The 21,870-nt window shown below is 39.5% G+C and overlaps 1 protein-coding gene across 1 annotated transcript in view; it reads left to right on the top strand.

The window, feature by feature from the left end:
* Positions 1-21,870, top strand: part of mybpc2a (myosin binding protein Ca) — a 50,461-nt gene that overhangs the window by 17,712 nt on the left and 10,879 nt on the right. Inside the window, exons 5-18 of the mRNA XM_057817471.1 lie at positions 3,589-3,645; positions 3,706-3,878; positions 3,943-4,075; positions 8,078-8,202; positions 14,224-14,329; positions 14,398-14,567; positions 17,044-17,209; positions 18,876-18,982; positions 19,053-19,082; positions 20,059-20,198; positions 20,273-20,432; positions 20,565-20,669; positions 20,755-20,943; positions 21,016-21,150. Of these exons, the coding sequence (XP_057673454.1) occupies positions 3,589-3,645; positions 3,706-3,878; positions 3,943-4,075; positions 8,078-8,202; positions 14,224-14,329; positions 14,398-14,567; positions 17,044-17,209; positions 18,876-18,982; positions 19,053-19,082; positions 20,059-20,198; positions 20,273-20,432; positions 20,565-20,669; positions 20,755-20,943; positions 21,016-21,150 (1,796 nt within the window). The remainder of the gene's footprint in view (positions 1-3,588; positions 3,646-3,705; positions 3,879-3,942; positions 4,076-8,077; positions 8,203-14,223; positions 14,330-14,397; positions 14,568-17,043; positions 17,210-18,875; positions 18,983-19,052; positions 19,083-20,058; positions 20,199-20,272; positions 20,433-20,564; positions 20,670-20,754; positions 20,944-21,015; positions 21,151-21,870) is intronic.

Below are 21,870 nucleotides of genomic sequence, written 5' to 3'. Positions count from 1 at the left end.
AAAAAAAAAAAAAAAAAAAAATGTGTTTGAATGCAAAAATAAATTTGAAACGCAAAAAAAAAAAAAAAAAAAAAAATGCATGTGAAAGCTATTTTTCTTTGATTGATTTTTTTTTTTTTTTGATTGGAGTCAAGTTTTTTTTTTTTTTTTTTTTTGATTGCAGCAACTTTTTTGATATAAGTAATGTAGGTATGTGTTTGGGCCAAATTTTGGCTAGGATGTTTTTGTCTTCATTATTCAATCAAAAAAAAAATTGCTTCAAAAAATATATTTTCAAAAAGAAAAATCACTTCACAAAATCACAATAAAAAAAAAAAAAGGAAAAATTTCAATCATAGAAAAGGTTTTGAATGCGAAAAATTATTTGAGATTGAAAAATTTGCATTTGAACACTTAATTTTTCATTGAAAAAGTTTTCTTTGATTGAAGCAATCCTTTTTGTGTTTGGGCCATATTATAGATATGACATATGCGTCTAAATCATTCAATCGCAAAAAAGTTGCATCAATCCCCCAAAAAATATATACTGTATATTTTCAATTAAAAGAAAAAAATCATTTTACAAATTGCCCTCTCCTATTTTTTGGGGGGAAAATTATATGTAAAGCAAATGACCGTCTAAGGTGCTAGTCACATGATCTGTTCAATAAATAATTTTGACCCATTATATATAGGAAAGTCAATTTCATGCAATTACACTTTTCGGCTACCAGGGGTGGCCTGGCCCCCCTGCCCCCCCCCCCCTTAAAATCCGCGTATGGTGCTAACCAATCGTCTTCCTTGCTGCCTTTACCCAATTTATGGAAAAACTAATACTAACATTAATAATGATTTTTTTTTAAAAAAAGGAACAAAACTTCAACTAATTAAAATAGGTAAGTCCACTCAAAAAACGAATTAAAACTAACTGAACTAAACTAAATACATGCTATAATGAAAAAACTAAAACTGTTATGACCTTGATCAAGACACAGTTTTGTAGAAAATGATAATGCAATAATGCAAGGTGGGCAAGTGGTGATATACACCATTACAATTCCTAAAGATGCACCGATACCGATACTAGTATCGGCAGGGGGCGCCGATCCGGCCCGAAATGGTGGTATCGGTATCGGCGAGTACCAACAAAGACGGCGCCGATACCATTTACCAGTCCATTATTATAACATTTGACCACAGTCTTTTTCTCCTCCTGGCGCTCACTACACTCTGTCTCTGTGTTGTGTGATGACACGTGAACACCAAGCAGCTATCGCTATTGGCCTGCTCCAGACCAATGAGAGCGGGCCAATAGCCACTCCTGACCAATCAAAAGGGGGCTTTTTCATATGGACGAAAAACAAACCAGGAAATATGGCGGCGCCGCGGCGGTCGGGAAATATTTCCAAATAGAAATCCCGTCGATTAAAATCAATGGCTGCATGCAAGATTTGCGGCCTGAAAGTTTGGAGATGTGGAGTTAAATCGGCCAGTTTCAATACCTCGAACTTGATAAAACATTTGAAGACGAAACGTGAACGAACACAACGAGTTTGAGCCTGTAAGAGCAGGACTGCTATCCAGAGGAAGACGGCCGCTGGACCGGAGCAACAATCTCTGGTCAGTTCACTTCGTCTACTTTACTTTTATTGTCTTTTACTGAAAGAAATGCCGCAGTAATTTGGGAAGTGTTTCCAAAGTATTGTTGCCACCTTTCAGAAATAGAAATAAGGGACTCCCACCTCCCGAAAAAAAGGAGAGACGGGATGCTGTGGTCAATTATTATTACTTATAATTGTTAGGTTGAACCTCGAAGCAGACAACAAGCGGGGGATACATAAAAGGGTTTAATGATTGCAAACAAAAAATAACACGCGATCGCGGGACAGTAGAAATAACAAACGGAGTCCGTGACAGCAGGTCGACGGACAAACTAAGACGATAGGCAGCGGTTACAAACGAGAGCAGCACACTAACAGAAAAACCCAATGCAGGGGCATAACAAGCAAATGTAGCGAGATTATTGTGCCAGATGTCAAACAGCGATCAGCAAGGCAAATATCTCGGCAGCCTTCTCCGAGATCACCCGTGCTTAAATGCTGCGTTGACGAGCCTGCATTGGATTCAAGTGCCACGCCCCCACGCCCAGCAACAAAACACAATCTAACCAGCAGCAGAATGTGACAATAATTTCATGAAAGTTGCACTGTTTGGACTTTGAGAGGTTTAAAAAAGTTTATTCAGTTCATTCAGAGTTTATTATTATGAATTTATTTTTACTTTCTTACTGTTGGGCTAGTATTATACATGTTTTATTAATTCCACAAATTTAGCACTATTTTGGCCTTTGAGAGCGGAAGGTTTATTCAACTATTGTCTACTAGGGTTTAGTGTACTTTTTCCTATTTTGCAAAGGTGAGCAACAGCCTGACAAAGCCTTGATAGCAATGATTTCACATCCAATTATGTAGCTCTTTGGGAAAAAAAATAAATAAAGAAAAAAAAAAAAAAAAAAATATATATATATATATATATAATCGGGGTGGTATCGGTTTGGTATCGGTATCGGCCGATACTGCACAGCCAGGTATCGGTATTGGGGCCAAAAAATGGTATCGGTGCAACACTAACAATTACTTGAGTAACTTTGAACTTCTAAGAGTAGTTTTACCAAGCCATATTTTTTTGCTTTTACTTGAGTAGATTTGTGAAGAAAAAACACTACTTTGGGCTGCACAAGAGTCGTTGCATTGTTCCTCTTTATTCTACGTATTAGATTTATAATTTTTTTTTTTTTTTTTTACCAGCGATGCCAAGAGTAGCTCCATCAATTTCACCAATGAGACGTCGCAACAATAATCACATGACTCCATTACACCAATCTGACGCAAGCTTGCAGTTCCATGATCACGCCAGCCTATTCAATCACGTGGCGTCTTTAAAGCACCGGAAAAAATGAAGTATTTGACATAGAGCGCTGCCCTTAACATGAATCGAAAGCGTGGATTTAAACCTCTCTCCCAGTTTTTATTTGGAAACGATTGACCACGGAAAATCTGAGATTTGATCCTTATAATTTTATAATGGTGACTATGAAGGAGGTATTTACTATTCAAACTAGGAACTTTTCTCCACTAGAGGGCACTCATGCTTCTGGACAAATAATGCTTCATTTTTGTCTTTTTTTTTCTTTTCTCCCTCTCTCTCGCCAGAATTCAAATATATACATATATTTTTTTATTTCTGTAATGGGTTCTTGTATAGTATCATTATAGCAACAGTTCATATAGATACGTTTATGCTGAGAGAAAAAAAATACCATTGTTTAAAAAAAAAAAGAAAAAAAAACAAAAGTTACTCACAATTGAATACTTGAGTATTCTTTTCACTAGATACTTTTTTACTTGTACTTGAGTACAGTTTTTTGGATGACTACTTTTACTTGAGTAAATTATTTTGAAGTAACGCTACTCTTACTGGAGTACATTTTTTGGATACACTACCCACCTCTGGTGGTGATGAGGAAAGGAAAACAGAAAACGGAAAGCCACCTCACAAATGTAAATTCAATTAATTTGCCAGTTCCTAATGGATGTTTTTTCCCTACAGCGGTGATGCAGGAGAGGATGCAGGCGACCTGGACTTCAGTGCCCTTCTGAAAAAAAGGTAGAGTACATGCAGAACATTCCATTCCTCTTTTTCCCACCGCTGACTGGTCGTCATCAGGCAGAAGAAGCAGCAGGCGGCCCCCCAGGAGGAGGTGGACGTGTGGGACATCCTGAAGGCGGCCAAACCATGCGACTACGAGAAGATCGCCTTTGAGTACGGCATCACTGACCTGCGCGGCATGCTCAAGAGGCTGAAGAAGATGAAAACGGTGGAGCCTAAGAAGAGCGATGGTGGGTCGATGGGCGGTTCTGTCCGTGGTCGACTCCCCAACCTGACCGGCGTGTCTGCCCGCAGCCTTCCTGAAGAAGCTTGAGCCCGCTTACTCTGTTGACAAGGGCCGCCGAATCCAGCTGAGTGTAGAGCTGGCCGACCCCAATGCCCCCATCAAATGGCTAAAAAATGGACAGGAGATCAAACCCTCTGCCAAGTGAGCCCGTCGCCTGACATTATATGAAATTAGTCAAAAACTTTCATTAGTCAAAATATTTATTCATTCCTTCATTTTCTGTACTGCTTATCCTCACGAGAATTGTGGGGGTGCTAGAGCCCATCATAGCCACCTATGGACAGGAGGTGAAATAATGAGATATTCAAATAAGTTGAAAAAATGACATACAGTAAATAATAATCATTTTCAAGAAACACTAGGTAACTTTTCAGCCTTTATAAAATATATGATATACAGTAGGGCAAATAAGTATTTCGTCAACCACTAATTGTGCAAGTTCTTCCACTTGAAAATATTAGAGAGGCCTGTAATTGTCAGTTGGGTAAACCTCAACCATGAGAGACAGAATGTGGAGAAAAAAAAACAGAAAATCACATTATTTGATTTTTAAAGAATTTATTTGCAAATCATGGTGGAAAATAAGTATTTGGTCAATAACAAATGTTCATCTCAATACTTTGTTATGTACACTTTGTTGGCAATAACGGAGGCCAAACGTTTTCTGTAACTCTTCACAAGCTTTTCACACACTGTTGCTGGTATTTTGGCCCATTCCTCCATGCAGATATCCTCTAGAGCAGTGATGTTTTGGGGCTGTCGTTGGGCAACTCGGACTTTCAACTCCCTCCACAGATTTTCTATGTGGTTGAGATCTGGAGACTGGCTAGGCCACTCCAGGACCTTGAAATACTTCTTACGAAGCCACTCCTTTGTTGCTCTGGCTGTGTGTTTGGGATCATTGTCATGCTGAAAGACCCAGCCACGTCTCATCTTCAATGCCCTTGCTGATGGAAGGAGATTTTCACTCAAAATCTCTCAATACATGGCCCTATTCATTCTTTCCTTTACGCAGATCAGTCGTCCTGGTCCCTTTGCTGAAAAACAGCCCCAAAGCATGATGTTTCCACCCCCATGCTCCACAGTGGGTATGGTGCTCTTCGGATGCAATTCAGTATTCTCTTTCCTCCAAACACGAGAACCTGTGTTTATACCAAAAAGTTTTATTTTGGTTTCATCTGACCATAACACATTCTCGCAGTCCTCTTCTTCCAAATGCTCTCTGGCAAACCGCAGACGGGCCTGGACGTGTACTTTCTTCAGCAGGGGGACATGTCTGCCAGTGCAGGATTTGAGTCCCTGGTGGCGCATTGTTTTACTGATAGTAGCCTTTGTTACAGTAGTCCCAGCTCTCTGTAGATCATTCACTAGGTCCCCCCGTGTGGTTCTGGGATTTTTGCTCACCGCTCTTGTTATCATTTTGACGCCACGGGTGAGATTTTGCATGGAGCCCCAGATCAAGGGAGATTATCAGTGGTCTTGTATGTCTTCCATTTTATAAAAATTGCTCCCACAGTTGATTTCCTTACACCAAGCATTTTACCTTTTGCAGATTCAGTCTTCCCAGCCTGGTGCAGGTGTACAATTTTGTCTCTAGTGTCCTTCGACAGCTCTTTGGTCTTGGCCATAGTGGAGTTTGGAGTGTGACTGACTGAGATTGTGGACAGGTGTCTTTTTTACCAATAATGAGTTAAAACAGGGGCCATTAATAGAGGTAACGAGTGGAGCCTCGTTTGACCTCGTTAGAAGACGTTAGACCTCTTTGACAGCCAGAAATCTTGCTTGTTTGTAGGTGACCAAATACTTATTTTCCACTCTAATTTGGAAATAAATTCTTTAAAAATCAAACATTGTGATTTTCTGTTTTCCCCCCCCACATTCTTTCTCCCATGGTTGAAGTTTACCCATGTTGACAATTACAGGCCTCTCTAATCTTTTCAAGTAGGAGAACTTGCACAATTGGTGGTTGACTAAATACTTATTTGCCCCACTGTATAATGACAATAGTATATGTCGACTGACATCTAGTTGAATGACACCTCTTTTATATCTTGAAAGGGTCTGTATCGCTTTCACAGCACTATTTAACTTTGAAGAGGGTGGCAGGAACCCTACCACACAAAAAAACTAAAAATGTGCTGACTGCTTTACGGCATATGTCACTCCCCCCTTCCCTCCCCCTTTATAAAGACGGAAGTCGATGCGAACGCTTTCAGATGGATTCTGCAAAGATGGCAGAGCAACAAAAGAAACAAAAAGTCAAGTAGGGAAAAAAGGGAGGCTACCAGGATACTCAATAATAAACATTGGCCTGGCTTTCACTCATTGGCGTGACGCCAATCCCACTTTTCAACCGACTCGTCAACCATGACGAGTTTGGGTGGGTGTGCGCATTCGAAGCTCTGCATCAAAGGAACGCGTTGCTCTGTAATTCACCGCCATGCCAGGCGATGAATTACAGAGGGATGTGGCTTTTTCTTTGTACGGTTTTGGGACACTCTTGCCGAATTCCTTTAGTTTTCCTCCGGTCATTGACAGCAATAGCAACAGAGATGGAACTTGTGTATTTGCAACTGCAGCGAATCAATATTGAACAACAAATGTTGTCAATACAAATGTTGAAGCTTGGTGACACAGAAGACGTTTGCGAATGTATGAAAATGCACTGTTGTTGTGCTCAACCGGAAACAACGTTCTGAGTGTGCCAATCACAGTCATTCGACATTCACGACGTGGCACGTAGTCAGGTGCACGTCAGGCTACGGCGTAGGGTCGTAAATGGGGTGTGCGTTAACTTGCCTGGCACAGCCTGACTGTTCTCCCTGTATTTTTTAAACACTGTATTTTTTAACGGTCTGGGACCCAGCTCCTTATTGGCCTCTCGAGCCCGAAAGAAAGTAACCGTGCAATCAGATTAGTTTATTTGCGTGACGTGTTCTTAACGAGCAGCGTCACACTTGCGCGTGGGAAGTCGTCTCCACAAAAACACACATGGCGAACGGGAGAGCCGAGAATATGTTCCAATCCAGAGTAAATTCAGTTTTAAATGACCAAAAACACATCCAGTCGCTAAAACCAACAGTCTGTCTCGCTCTAGCCATGTTGAATAAACTTCTCCGTTCTTCGCTCTCTTCTTATGTTTATTTCCTCACGCTAGAGTTTCTTGTCGCTTTACTAATGTCATGTCCGCCCTTCGCTGATTGGTCCACTGCGCTGTCTTTTTGCTGTGGCTTGCTCAGCCTGGATATTTGATCCGCGGAACGGTCGCCAGACTCTATCGCTGGAACAGCGGTAAGTCTGGCAGGCAATGCATTAACGGGTCTGCCGTTACCGCTACGCTAAAGTATAAATCAGCCACATGGTTGCTAACCGTCATATGCTATTGTTTAGGATTCATTACCTTATTGCAATTCATCCTTCACACAGCCACTGGAAACAGAAATATTGTTTAACCCATCTGCAGGCGACAGGGAGATCATGATTTTATGACACTGTGCGGGTGTGCGCTGGTCCTCATGGGAAACGCAGTCTTCCTCAAGGCAAAACACTCCCTAAAATTGACCAAAACTGAAAAGATACGAAGTGTTGCTTTAAAAATAGATTCACGAAACTGAAATACTATCATTTGATCTTATATTTCAAAAAAATAAGTCAGTTTTAAAAAATGTTCCCACAGCAAAAAAATATTATCTTCAAGAATATCTATAGATTTGTATATTTTTCCACTTTATGATAAACTCTTTGTGACACCATCTTATTCTAGTAGCGTTCTAAAACTAAACTTTATTTGAAAAAAAATCAGTGTATGAATACATCCATACGCTATAGATGTTTTATTCATACAGTAGATTTGTTATTTATACATTTCTCTCAAACATGTAAATGAGATAAGAAAATCTGTCTCTTCGCCAAAATGTGAAAATATTCAAAACAGAATATGCATACTGACACACACTTGACAGGAAGTTCAATTAGAATATTCGTAATGACATATCCGCATAATCTACTTCCCATGAGTGTATTTTTTGACCTCCCTCATTGTTCCAAACATTAGCCGTCAGGTCACCATGGCAACGTAGTGAGCACTAGCGTATTCCCGGTGACGTGTGGGTCTGGGTGACGGCTGTCCCGTTTGTCTGGCAGGTACGTGTTTGAGAGCGTGGGCAACCGGCGAACGCTCACCATCAACAAATGCAACCTGTCGGATGACGCAGCCTACGAGTGCGTGGTGGGCGAAGACAAGAGCTTCACCGAGGTCTTCGTCAAAGGTAGCTGACTCACCTAGTTGCCTCAACTCATCATACGCTTCATTCATTCGCCCAAAAGGGAAATTCGCGCTTAACAATCAAAACAGTGCAAGCTAAAGAAGGCTGCAGGATTGCCACTAGTGTGAAAAAGATTAAACGCATTTTTGAAAAGGATGTTTAAAAAAAATACATATACTATATGGCAGAAAACACAGACAAAACTGAAAAAGCAGTTTCTGCTTTTGCACTCCTCTTTTAAAGAAACTGCTGTATTTTAAGCCAAAACAACTGTTGTGTTTGATAGACTAATATGTCTATATGCTGCCATAGCAGATTCATGGCACATTAAGCCCCCAAACTATTTTTAATTTGTCCATTTTACCCTGGAAACCCCTGTTTACAGACGTCACGCAACCACTTTTGTTTCAACCCAACCATAAAACGAAGATAATTAAGTATATTTATTATTCAAAATGTCTGTCATTTTTTGCATAGAATCATTAATTGATGTCTAATATTTTGTTTTAAAAAAAAAACGACAAAAAAAAAAAATTTCACTCGCATATCTTAAACTTTTAAACAAATGACGTCCCAATGAAAAAATGGCGTCTGTAAAAAGATATCTACCTTATAACTATCGCTTGATTGTATTTTTTTTTTTTGTAACTGTCGCATATTCTCCGATATGTTAGATGATAAATAATCGATCCAAACAAAGAAAAATTGAAAAAAAAAAAAAAAAAAAAACGTTTAAAAGGGTAAATATATGAAAAAGAAAATCTTGACTACTCCTTGATGTCTGCAATTTCTGCATGGCAACCCTTGTTATATTATCATATTTCACCCATAAAAACCCCCAAAAATCCACCTGTGGCCATTCACAGCTGTGTCTTGACACTCAGTGATACATGCTACATGGAGTTTTTGGATCAAAACAAAGTAAGTACGCGATAATATCTCGTTAAAGTCATGGCGTCTGCAATTCTGCTCTCGCGTGCTCTCACCTCCAGATAGGGTTTAAAAAACATTTAAAAAGAAAAAAAAAAAAAAAAAAAAACCCTCCTGTTCAAAATGTTTCTTCCTCCAGAAAATTGAGATTTTAAGCTTTGCAATGACGTATCACACACGCATATCGGACAATTTTGAAATTTGGCCAAATTGTTCTCAGAGCGGAACTTCAAGTCACCTGAGTGTTTTCCGCCATATATGCTGTTTAAAATGCCAACTGTTGTGTTTGGTGGAAAAATTATTCTTTCTAAAAAAGTCATAATAAAATCACTAGAGTTAGACCAATTGTCGGCTTGGCTGGGCTGGGCCGATTATAGGCGCTGACATTTGGAAATTTGACGTACTATTTTGGTATCGGTCTTTTTTTTTAATCTGACCGGCCGATATGAAAGAAATCAATTTAAAACTGAGTTTTTCAGCTCAGATGCAGCTGTGCCTCTCTCTCCTGCCAGTTGTGTCCCGCACTAGTATTCACCCCATCCTCTGATTAGTAAAATGGTAATGGTAAATGGAGTTTCACATCTACTGTGATTTTCCACCTTTTTAAGGCCATCAAAGTGCTTCACACTACAGTAGTATAAAAAAAGTATCTGAACCTTTTGGAATTTCTCACATTTCTGCATAAAATTACCAGCAAATGTGATCTGATCTTTGTCAAAATCACACAGATCAAAAAATAGTGTCTGATTAACTAAAACCACCCAAACTTTTATAGGTTTTCATATTTTAATGAGGACAGTATGCAAACAATGACTGAACGAGTTAATGTATTTTTTTAACTCACACTTTAAAAATAGTCAAAAGTTAAAAAAAAAAAAGAAAAAAAAAAAAGGCTTTTTTGTTTGCTTCATCTGAGTATTTATTCCGAACAGATTAAATCAGGGGAAGCGCTAACCCTCTCTAGGGCATTTTGCGACTAAAATTAGAGCCATTGCAAGTATTTTTTCCATCTACTCGCACATGCACGACCAGTAAGATTGCGGGGGGTGGTAGGTTCTTGTTGCTGACAAACTCCTTCACGGGCTGGTTTGCCAATGAAGGATACAACAGAAGAAAAAGAAAGTGGCGATGTGTGAAGCGGTCTCTACTCGGCCATGGTCGGCCCCCTCACAACTCGATGCCGAGCAAACTGGGGTATATAAAAAACGCATAGGGGGAAGCCAAACCACGAAAGGGATCCGCGTGGTACCCAAAGCCAGTAACGTTAAAATTAACTTGACATTATTATATATACAGTGGTACCTCGACATACAATCGCTTCGAGACACAATCTTTTCGAAATCCGACGTAAAATTTGACTTGCCATTTGTTTCTACATCCGACGACATGCTCAAATACGATGCTTTATAACGCCGCAGTTTGTTTTCCCGCAAGACGGACGCACGACGGATTTTCTTGTGAGAGAAATCAACATGGGTTCCAAGAATGTTAGTACAAGAGGTGGAAAAAAAGGAAAAAGGTGGTGCTTACCTTTGAAATGAAGATGGAAATTCCGTTTGCCAGTTTTTATAAGTTAAGGTGACAATTATTATTGTGGTAACATAGCCAAAGAAATCGTCAGAAATTTGTCAGGGTTTTAATCATTTATGTCAGAATTTGTGCAACACAACACGCCTATTGTCCACCGCAGCTTAAGAGAACATGAAAAGTGAAAGTAAAAACTAAAGCAACTCTCTCACTATGGCACGTCAGCCATGTTCAGGTACACCACGTAAAACACAACCGCCACATTAGAATCCTATTCGTTACATTATTACAGGTATTATTATTATTATTACTATTCAGATTTTTATAATTTCATTTGTTTTGCTCTGTGTAGTTGCTATTTTGCAATAGTACCAGCAGTATTAATTATTGATTTAGTGTAGGTTTTCAGGCTGTGGAACAAATTAGGGCTGCAGCTATCGAATATTTTAGTAGTCGATTAATCGATAAACTAGTTAGTTCGAACAATCGGATAAGGAACATGAAAAATTGAAATACCTGAGCTGAGCCTCAAACGGTATATATATATATTTTTTTTAGGAGGATCTATGTATGACAAAAGAACAATTGGCTAACTTACATAGGAAAAAGTCTCCTAGCTTAAATGCTATAAAATGCTAAAGTTTTTTTTTTTTTTTTTGCAATGCTCTTAACAAATGATACAGACACATATACCCACAAAAAAAGACCAAATATACCTATAAACTAAATTATGAATGCATTAAAAACATTAGTTCAAACAAAAACTTAGCTTACGTTGGTCTTAACAGGGAGCAGTTGTGAAAAGAGGCAGTCCAGAGGGCAGTGTATCCACTCTAATAACAAATAAATAAATGCAAACACTTTCAAAATAAACCATTACATCGCAACTTTAATTAAACGAATACTCGAAGCAAAAAAATTTTATTTGAATATTTTTTTTCTAATCAAATACTCAAGTTAAACGATTAATCGTTGCAGCACTAGGACGAATTAATGCAATTATAATTTCTTCTTATGGAAAAAAGCTGTTCAACGTACGACCATTTCGACTTACAAACGAGGTCCTGGAACGAATTAATTTCGTAAGTAGAGGTACCACTGTAGTATGAAATGAACAAATAAAGGGGTCAAAATAATTACAAGGATTTTTCTATCTATTATGTAAAGGGGTGAAAGTGGGCCAGAACGGTCAGGAACGCAGTTCCAGTATAAGATTCAGGACCAGAACGCAGTACCGGTATAAGATTCGGGGCCGGTACACGGTGTTTTGATTCCGAAAATATGACAGCAACTGTCAAAACGCTATGTATAAAAAAAAAAATGCTAAGCTGCCACACATGCATTTCATCTCCAAGAAGAAAACAATCTACTAACATCACATTTACATACACAAGTGTTAACAACAAGCATAATAAAGTGCTTGTGTAGCGTAATCCGTTTCCACCAATATTTATTATTTATTTTATTCCACGGACGGCATGGAGGTTTCCCCAGCTGCTGCAGTTATCTGAGTCTGACGATGATGAGTCACGTCAATGTACGAATGCATGCAGCAAAGCAAAACGCCTGGACTCATTTATCCATTCAGTTGGTTGACATACTGACATGTGATCAGCAGAAATGGTTAGCTCTGATTGGTTCAAATGTGCATGTATTCTGTAACAGCAAAAAAAAAAAAAAAAAAAAAGGTTGTTGAATTGATCTGACAAAAAAAGGGCAATGCAAGATAAAAATAAAAATAAAGGAGCTTTAAGAGCAACGAAACAGTTGAGGAGGCTTATTTATCATATTTAGTAGGGTTGTTCCGATCATGTTTTTTTGCTCCCGATCCGATCCTGATCGTTTTAGTTTGAGTATCTGCCGATCCCGATATTTCCCGATCCGATTGCTTTTTTTTTCTGTGCTCCCGATTCAATTCCAATCATTCCCGATAATTTTTCCCAATCATATACATTTTGGCAATGTATTAAGAAAAAAATGAATAAAACTCGGACAAATATACAGTGGGGAGAACAAGTATTTGATACACTGCCAATCATTGGCAGTGTATCAAATACTTGCCAATCATTGGCAGTGTATCAAATACTTGTTCTCTCCAGTGTATACATTCAACATACAGTACATAAGTACTGTATTTGTTTATTATGACAATAAATCCTCAAGATGGCATTTTACATTATTAACATTCTTTCTGTGAGAGGGATCCACAGACAGAAAGACTTGTGACTTTGTATATTGTGACTAAATATTGCCATCTAGTGTATTTGTTGAGCTTTCAGTAAATGATACTGTAGCCATTTAACTTCTGCACAAATGCATGATGGGAAGTGCAACCATGACTGTGCGTCGTGGTACCAATTGATATATTTTCTCTGCGTTGGGAGAGAAGATTTTACGCTGCCTTTTAACTCTATATACTGAATGGGTAAAACAGCGCCATTATAGATTGAACGCGACAATGCGTGAGTGGGTCGTGCAGCGCATGCGTTAATTGCGTTAAATATTGTAACGTGATAAATGTTAAAAATAATAATTCTCGCCGTAAACGCGATAAATTTGATAACCCTACCTTAAGCTTAAACTAAAGACTCTGGAAGAGTGTAACACATTATGTCTGTAACGTTAAATATAATTAGGAAACGATTTAATTAAAAAATATATACATATTTAAAAAAGGCATGTCCGATATTTTTTTGCCGATTCCGATACTTTGAAAATGACGTGATCGGCGATCGGGACATCTCTAATACTTAGTTTTATTTGCTCTGATGGGGAGGTTCAGAACATCTTAGCTGTCAATGTGCACTTTGGACTTATATTTGTTCATTTATGTTAGGCTACTTATTCATTTCCTTATGATTTAAAAAAGTCAATGTTTGCGCGATCTTCATAATATATTTCATTTCACTCTGCATAATATAAGTCATTTGTACTTATTTTTCTGAATTTTTGTTAATTACATCTTTATGTTTAAAAAAACAAAAAGTAAAGTTTTACATTATATTCAAATTGAATATACATCCAATGTTCTTAAGTAGTTAAAATTGAGATCTGGCATTTAGTATGTGAGGAAATGAGGGAAAATAAAAATTAAAAGATGGAGGTTGGGGTTATTGCTGTTTTTGTTAACTTTTAGTTTGCAAATCATTAAAAAAATACAATTTTGAATGAAAATCAGTTTTTGTATGTGTTATAGAAATAACTGTGCTAAAACAGCTTTCTTTGCATTTCAGTAGTTTAAGAGGTTTGACCCAAAAAAAAAATGAAAGAAAAAAAATAAAGGAAATAAAATTTCTGGCTCCGTGGCAAGAAATTCTAGCCACTTTCACCCCTTGTTTTGTCTGAAAGCATATTTCTGTTGATTTTGTTTGGATGCGTCATCGTTTGTAGGCGTCCTTCAAGGCCGCTTTAAGTACTGAACAACTCAAGTGTGCTTTTCTAAATGTGGATAAAGTAGGATTCCCTATTTTGATTCTTCAATTCATCTTCGGCCACTAATTGAAGTACTTTCCTTTACAACTTCTTCTAAAACTGCTACACAGTTTTCTTTATTCTTCTGTCGCTTAGAGCCTCCAGTGACCATCACCAAGCTTCTAGATGACGTCCACACGGTGGTAGGTGAGAAAGTGGAATTCGAAGTGGAGGTCTCGGAGGAAGGCGCGCATGTCAAATGGTCAGTGAGATCGATCCTCCTTTCCATACGTGACAACCATCTTGAATTGAGTCAATGATTATCTTCAGGATGAAAGACGGCGTGGAGCTGACCAAAGAGAGCGCAGCTTCAAAGTACAGATTCAAGAAGGATGGCAAAAAGCACATTTTGATCATCAACGATGCAACCAAGGAGGACATCGGCACATACTTTGCCTTGACCAATGGCGGAGAGTCGAAAGCTGAACTGGAGGTGGAAGGTACCCCCACTTTCCTGTAAATTTATTAATCTAGCAGACAGCGTCACACGCTACATCCCGTTAAACGAACATCAAATCGCCCATGAAACCAAAGTGAAAGCCGACAGCAGCCGAGTCGCAATCTAATTGACTGTCAACGTCGGCGGAAAGTTATCGGACAGGTGATTCAATTAGGTTTCGTGTTGATGTTTTCCATCAAGACAAGCGTGGAAGCTCATCAATTAGTTACCGCTGTAATTAATACTTCTCAATTTATTACGGAGTCGTTCTATCGTGGTGATGTTTGTCAGGGGAGTTTGCTCTACATGTCCAAACCTGATGCTAGGGTCACGTCTTCGTCTTCCCTGAAATTCTGCTAAGTGGGTCATTCCAGAATTGGAAAACATTTTGGTTCAAAGATTCCTTCACATTTCTGACTTTGTGCTCCATAGGGGATACATTATCAAATGGCTTAGATTGAGCTTTGCAAGGTAAAGGTCCAGATTGTAAAATTCCTTTTTTTTCCAGCGGCGTTTCTTCGGTGACCCGCACAGCCCAAACAGTTTGACCAACCATCACCGTTGAAATATCAAAGTGACCGGAATTCTCGCGTGACACAGGGACATTTTCGAAAGAGCCCCCAAAATTTTCTGTTCGCCCGTAAATGTGGGTTTTATTAAAAAAAAAAAAAAAAGCTTCAAAATATATCTACACTGCGGGCCAAAAGTATTGGCACCCCTGCAATTCTGTCGGATAATGCTCAATTTCTCCCTGAAAATGATTGCAATTACAAGTGCTTTGGTAGTAATATATTCATTTATTTTTCTTGCAATGAAAAAACAAAAGAGACTGTGAAAAAAAAATCAAGTCATTATCATTTTACTCAAAACTCCAAAAATGGACTGGATAAAAGTATTGGCACCCTTTGAAAAATCATGTAATGCTTCTCTAATTTGTGTAATTAACGTCACCTGTTACTTACCTGTAACACACAACAGGTGGTGGCAATAACTAAATCACACTTGCAGCCAGTTAATATGGATTAAAGTTGACTCAACCCCTGTCCTGTGGCCTTGTGTGTACCACATTGATCATGGTGAAAAGAAAGAAGACCAAAGAACTGTCTGAGGACTTGAGAAGCAAAATTGTGAGGCAATCTCAAGGCTACAAGTTCATCTTCAAAGACCTGAATGTTCCTGTGTCTACCGTGCGCAGTGTCATCAATAAGTGTAAAGCCCATGGCACTGTGGCTAACCGCCCTAGATATGAACAGAAAGGAAAAACTGATGAGAGATTTTAACGAAAGATTGTGCGGATGGTGGATAAAGAACCTCTACTAACATTCACACAAATTGAAGCTGTCCTGCAGTGCGAGGGTACAACAGTGTCAACCCGTACTATCCATCGGCGTCTGAATGAAAAGGGACTCTATGTTAGGATACCCAGGAAGACCCCACTTCTGACCAAGAGACATAAAAAAGCCAGGCTGGAGTTTGCCAAAACTTACCTGAGAAAGCCAAAAACGTTTTGGAAGAATGTTTTCTGGTCAGATGAGACAAAAGTAGAGCTTCTTGGGAAAATGCATCAACATAGAGTTTACAGGGAAAAAAAAATAATAGTTGAAGATATTACTACCAAAGAATTTGTAATTGTAATCATTTTGTGGAAGAAATTGAGCATTATCTGACAGACATGCAGGGGTGCCAATACTTTTGGCCAGCCATTGGGCCAGCAGTGTCGTTCTACAATTTCTGACCAAATGTCATAATTTACACATCAATAATTTCAGGACTATATGGGGCTATTTGCAAAAATGTACGGTTCCCCCAAAACTCGCCTAAGACTTTCCCATTCATTTCTAATGGGATGCTATTGACAGCCATGTATGTCCAAATTTCCTATTCATTTTCAATGGCAGAAAACCTGCGTGGTTGTGATTTTTGACCAAAAACATACAATTACAACCCACTGACATTCAACTGGCGCCCAATTAGGTCGTTGCCATTGACAGCCATGCAACAAGACGTGTCCCCTAAAATGTCCCCAAATCAACAGGAAGTGACATGATTTCAAATGGATGTGTCCCCGAAATGTCCCCACATAAACAGGAAACGACCTGATAGATCTGTATCTACCACAGCAAAGCCCCATCTTAATTTCTCCAGAAAATGCCGTTTCTAGTTAAGGTTAGTTTACAGAGCAATGGTAGCATTTTTCATACATAACTTTTGGGGTGTTTGAAATAAACATAAAAACAGGATTGCAGATGACAGGGTTGCAAATGTTTAGTAATTTTATTTTTTTCTGTGGAGTAAAAGGTAGCTATTTAGCTAGCTGTCGCTGTTGGCCAAGAGGACAAACTTACATAGCAATGTAAATAAGTAAAGACAAAATTTCGAAATCTCTGGAAGGTACCCTAACCCAAGCTATAGTGGGAAAAAAATGCTGAAAATGGCTAAGATAACAGTTAATCAGCCCATCTGATTCTGGTGCACAGATAAGGAGCTGGAGGTCTTGCAGAGCATCGCTGACCTAACAGTAAAGGCCAGTGAGGAAGCAGTGTTCAAGTGTGAGGTTTCCGACGAGAAGGTGACCGGAAAGTGGTTTAAAGATGGCGTGGAGGTGCAGCCCAGCGACCGCATCAAGATGACCCACATTGGAAGGTATAGAACGGTACCACCTCAAAGAATACTTTGCACTTCGAGTACCAACATCATGGTGAACATTAACTCATTGGGTGCCACTGATGGCACTAGACGTCCAATTCATATTGACTGGGAGAGGTTGGCAGCGATCCCAGTCAAAATGGCCTGAAAATCTAGTGAAGTCAGTGGCATTGAAACATGAGCATTCATTGCCAATCATCTCAGTTCAATGAATTGGACTTCTATCGCCGTCATTGGTAGAAGTAGACCAAAATGTTCAGAAAAAATGCAGACGTTTTAGTTATTTTTATAAGTTTGAATATGAATACTGCACTTAGATTTTTGAAAAGAATAGCAATGTAATGTTAAATGGTGTTATGCCTAGAAGTTGTTCGTAAATATTTGAAAAGAATCTGTGGGAAAGACAACATCTCCCTGAGTCCTGTCTGAGAAGATGTCAGGAAATAAAGCACAACCAGTATTCTATTCTAAAGACAGTCACAAGGAAACAGAAATCTCACATCTGAATTAGAAGTCACTCGACTTTCACTTTTTTAACGTACACGGGGACGATCTCCAACTCTCTTCTTCTCGTGCACGCCTTTTATTTCCCAAATCACATGATAATACATGATAACAGAATATGCAAAAAGTGAGTACATGGCGTGCAGTGATGGGTTAGTTCAGAATAGCAACAGTTTGGGAACTGCCTTATTTGGTGTTGTTTCTCAAAACTGGATGCTTACTGTGAAACGATACCTATGAAAACGAGAGTGAAACTTAAGTATCAACTCTGGTGATTTTCCACATAAAAATATTGTGACTTACAACCTTGAGAACCTGGCCTTGGCTGGCACCAAAAGGGAGGGAAAATTTGATAGGACAGTCAACGACCTCTTTGTATTATGTTCAAAGAAATACAACATATGAACCTGGATGGATAGTTTAACAAATGAATATAGTATCACACCAGTAATGTGTTTTATAAGCATGAATAAAATATTTTCTTTCAAAGAAGAACAGATTACACCACATATGCTACCACCAAAACTGTTTAATGGCAAATTTTTCTTCATCTTCATGGTCTGAAAAGAGAAACTTTTAAGATTTAAAGAATCCTTTGTATGGCCTTAGGTAGCGGAGGTGCACACACATTGGAAGGAATTAGTAGCGTTAGTCACACTGCAAGATCTGGGATTAGCCCCAGAAGGTAAATGAGTCGCACTAATCACACCCGGAGGTATTGAAGTCTCTGATAGGTATCACAGTCACTCTGGAAGCTACACTGGAGATACACTGAAAGGGTTTTGAGTCACACTGGAAGGTATCAAGAGTCACCCCATGAATATAGTCAGTTTTTCCACTTCATCGCCTTACTCCAAACATCATACAATCAATACCAAATGATTCTCTTGGTGTTTGACCCATTTTTCAGAACGGCAGCAATCTGCAAAAGTGTTGCCATTTAACAAACACACACACACATAGACCGAGAGTCAACGGCTTCTCTGGGTAATCCCTCCATCAGAGACACTCCAAGGCGACAGCGGTCACGCAAGGTGAAAACCATTTGGGATGGTTTTATTGCTGGGGAAAAGAAGCAGAAGAAGTGTCTCCTCGTTGTCGCTTAATTGCCGCTCAAGCAGTGATGGCGGTCTCCATGGTAACCGTGCCATGTCTCCAGGACACACAAGCTGACCATCAACGACGTGAAGCCCTCCGACGTGGGAGATTATACATTCGTGCCCGATGGCTACGCGCTCTCCTTGTCGGCGAAGCTCAACTTCATGGGTAAGCCAGTGAATTACAATTTCAAAATGTTAGGGAAATGTGCACTGACTCATATGTTCTTTTCTTGCAGAAATCAAGATTGACTATGTTCCTAGACAAGGTGAGTTCCTAATACTTGTTACACTATTAATCATAGTAATTACTAAGTAATTTCAGAGCTGTAAGCAACATTCCTTTGTAGTTACTAGATGTTTAGATGTATGTAGATGTCTTAGTATGCTATTGTTATCAATGATAATTACTCAATTATTCTATTCAATTCTATGAAACAGGTCTTCAATAGTAATAATATCTGCAATGTTTAATGCGAGTAAGTCAAGAAGTACTGGATTATTCTAGCAGAATTCAGTCATGGATTGTGGATTATCAAGTGCTAATTACTGAACAATCACAGTCATATACATTAGGTGATATAATATGTACAGCGATGGTTCTTAACCTGGGTTCGAACGAACCCCAGGGGTTCGGTGAGTATGTTTAAGGGGTTTGGCTTCAGTCATCTATCTGTAAAGATCAAAACATTAAAGGGAATATGTGTGATATTAGAGTTAGTTTAAAATACTTATTGACTTCATGCATGCTCTACCAGTTTCCTGACATTTAAATTGAGAGCTGTTTCCTCCGCCGAGTCTCTGCTTGTCGAAAACAGTTTTCTGACCCACTTAGGACTTGCTACTAACTCTTTTTATGTTTCTGGTGCTGATCTGATTGGCTAAATGCTCGTAGCTTTTTCTTCGTGCGCGTACAAGGATAAGTACCGTGCAGAAACTGCAGTTATGCTTGAAGCCGGAGGTGTCAGTCGTGAGTAAAAAATTGACAAATCCCTTTAAACATAAAATTTTGACCTGTTTGAAAACAGGCTGCCAAAATGAGATCTGAAATCTGAAGGGGAATTTGCTTACAGTAGATATTAGCTTGTTAGCTTAGCTACATCGGTTTTGAATTTTGGAAGAAAAAAAAAATCTTCATTATCTAATTCTGAAGTGTTCAGTAGATGCATGTATGAAACCTGTAGGGTTTGGTACCTTTCACAAGGTTAAGAACCACTGATTTAAAGGATACTTGTCATATGACAGACCCTCCCAAGATCCACCTGGATACGAGCGGCACAGGAAGCAAGAACACCATCACAGTGGTGGCCGGGAACAAACTTCGCTTCGATGTTGAGATTTCGGGCGATCCCCCTCCAGTGGTGTGTTGGATGAAGGGCGACAAGGTCAGTGAAAAAACAGCGAGAAACACGTGGTTATCAAGGTCCAATGACAAGTTGTTTTACGGACTGCATCGTAGACTGTGAGCGAGGCGGAAGGGAGGGTCCGCGTGGAGACCAGGAAGACCCTAAGCAGCTTCGTCATTCAGGGGGCAGAGAAGGAGGATGAAGGCTTTTACTCGCTTACTGTCACCAACCCTGCCGGCGAAGACAAAGCTGAGCTGTTCGTCAAAGTCGTGGGTTAGTTGGGCATGATGCGTTTGTTATGTTGATGCACTTGGTTAGTGAAGTTCAGTGAAAATGTTATTCCATGTTTCAGTTGTTTTTTCTTCTGTCTCATGTTCCTACTCTATCTGTTCCTCGGCCCACCAGATGTACCCGACCCACCTGAAAATGTCAAGTGTACATCGGTGGGTGAGAACACCGCCACCATCATATGGGATCCTCCCGCGTTTGATGGCGGCGTGCCTGTTAAAGGTAACCCACCTCCTCAACCCTACCAGAACTGTCTTTCAATTTTTTTTTTAATGTCGCACAACGTAGTGACATCTTTGCTTTCCAGGTTACCTGATGGAAAGAAAGAAAATCGGCTCATCCAGATGGACCAAACTCAACTTTGATGTGTACGAGTCCACCACATACGAGGCCAAGAAGATGATTGAGGGCGTCCTTTACGAGATGAGAGTGTTTGCCGTCAACGGGATCGGCATCTCACAGCCCAGTTTCAACTCCAAGCCTTTCATGCCCATCGGTGCCGACACCCTCGATTGCTCACTTATTTATGTCAAATGACTTGTATTCAAATGACTTTTGTCCATGCCAGCCCCCACTAGTGAACCCACTCGACTCTCAGTGGAGGACGTGACCGACACCACCTGTGCTCTCCGGTGGCTTCCTCCGGAGAAAGTGGGACCTGGCGGCATTGATGGCTACATCATCGAGTACTGCAAAGAAGGAAGTAAGTTTGAAGGAAGTTGTCGTATTTGACTCTAAAAGGCATTCATGGGAAAAACGGTTCCAAAAACGATAATATTTGCGGGTGGCTGGTCAGATGCGAGGCAGCCGCTTCTCCATTTGACTCTTAACGAGGCCGTAATCCTCAACACGAAGCTTTATTGGGGAGAATATAAAATGAAAACTGTGGTCGTAAATTAAAAAGATTTACTTCAATCATAATTCATGGTTAGTGCTAATTAGATTCTAAGCAGAATACCTGAACGAGACGGTATTCGGCAAGAAAAGGTTGAGGATTCAAATTCATGCCAGTTCGGGTGGAGGGGGATTAGGATTATGTTGGGATTAGTGTTTTGGTTAGGGGGTTAAATTATGGGTTTGGGCTAGGTTAGTAATGGTGTCATTTTAGTAAGAATGAATGAATGCAGGGTTTCACCTAGTACATATAAAAGATTTTGGCGCACCGCCACACCAAAATAAAAGCAGCCACGCCATGCAAATGAGAGGTTTTTTTTTTGTTGTGTTTAAAAAAAATTTTTTTTTAAGGCCGTTTCAAACTAGCGGCAGCCTAGTGTGAAGGGTTCAGCTGCAACCTGTCCATTGATTATTGGAACGTCCGTGACTATGGACAAAGAAACATTCACAAATACGTATCAGACAACACAAAATACGCTAACGGAAACAGTTACAATGATCAGTAAAAACATCAAACAAAAGAGATTGA

This window comes from Corythoichthys intestinalis, chromosome 16, assembly GCF_030265065.1.
Source record: "Corythoichthys intestinalis isolate RoL2023-P3 chromosome 16, ASM3026506v1, whole genome shotgun sequence".
In the NCBI taxonomy this organism is placed as follows: Eukaryota; Metazoa; Chordata; class Actinopteri; order Syngnathiformes; family Syngnathidae; genus Corythoichthys; species Corythoichthys intestinalis.
The sequence above is the reverse complement of the archived record's forward strand: the minus strand, read 5'-3'. Positions and strand labels throughout refer to the sequence as shown.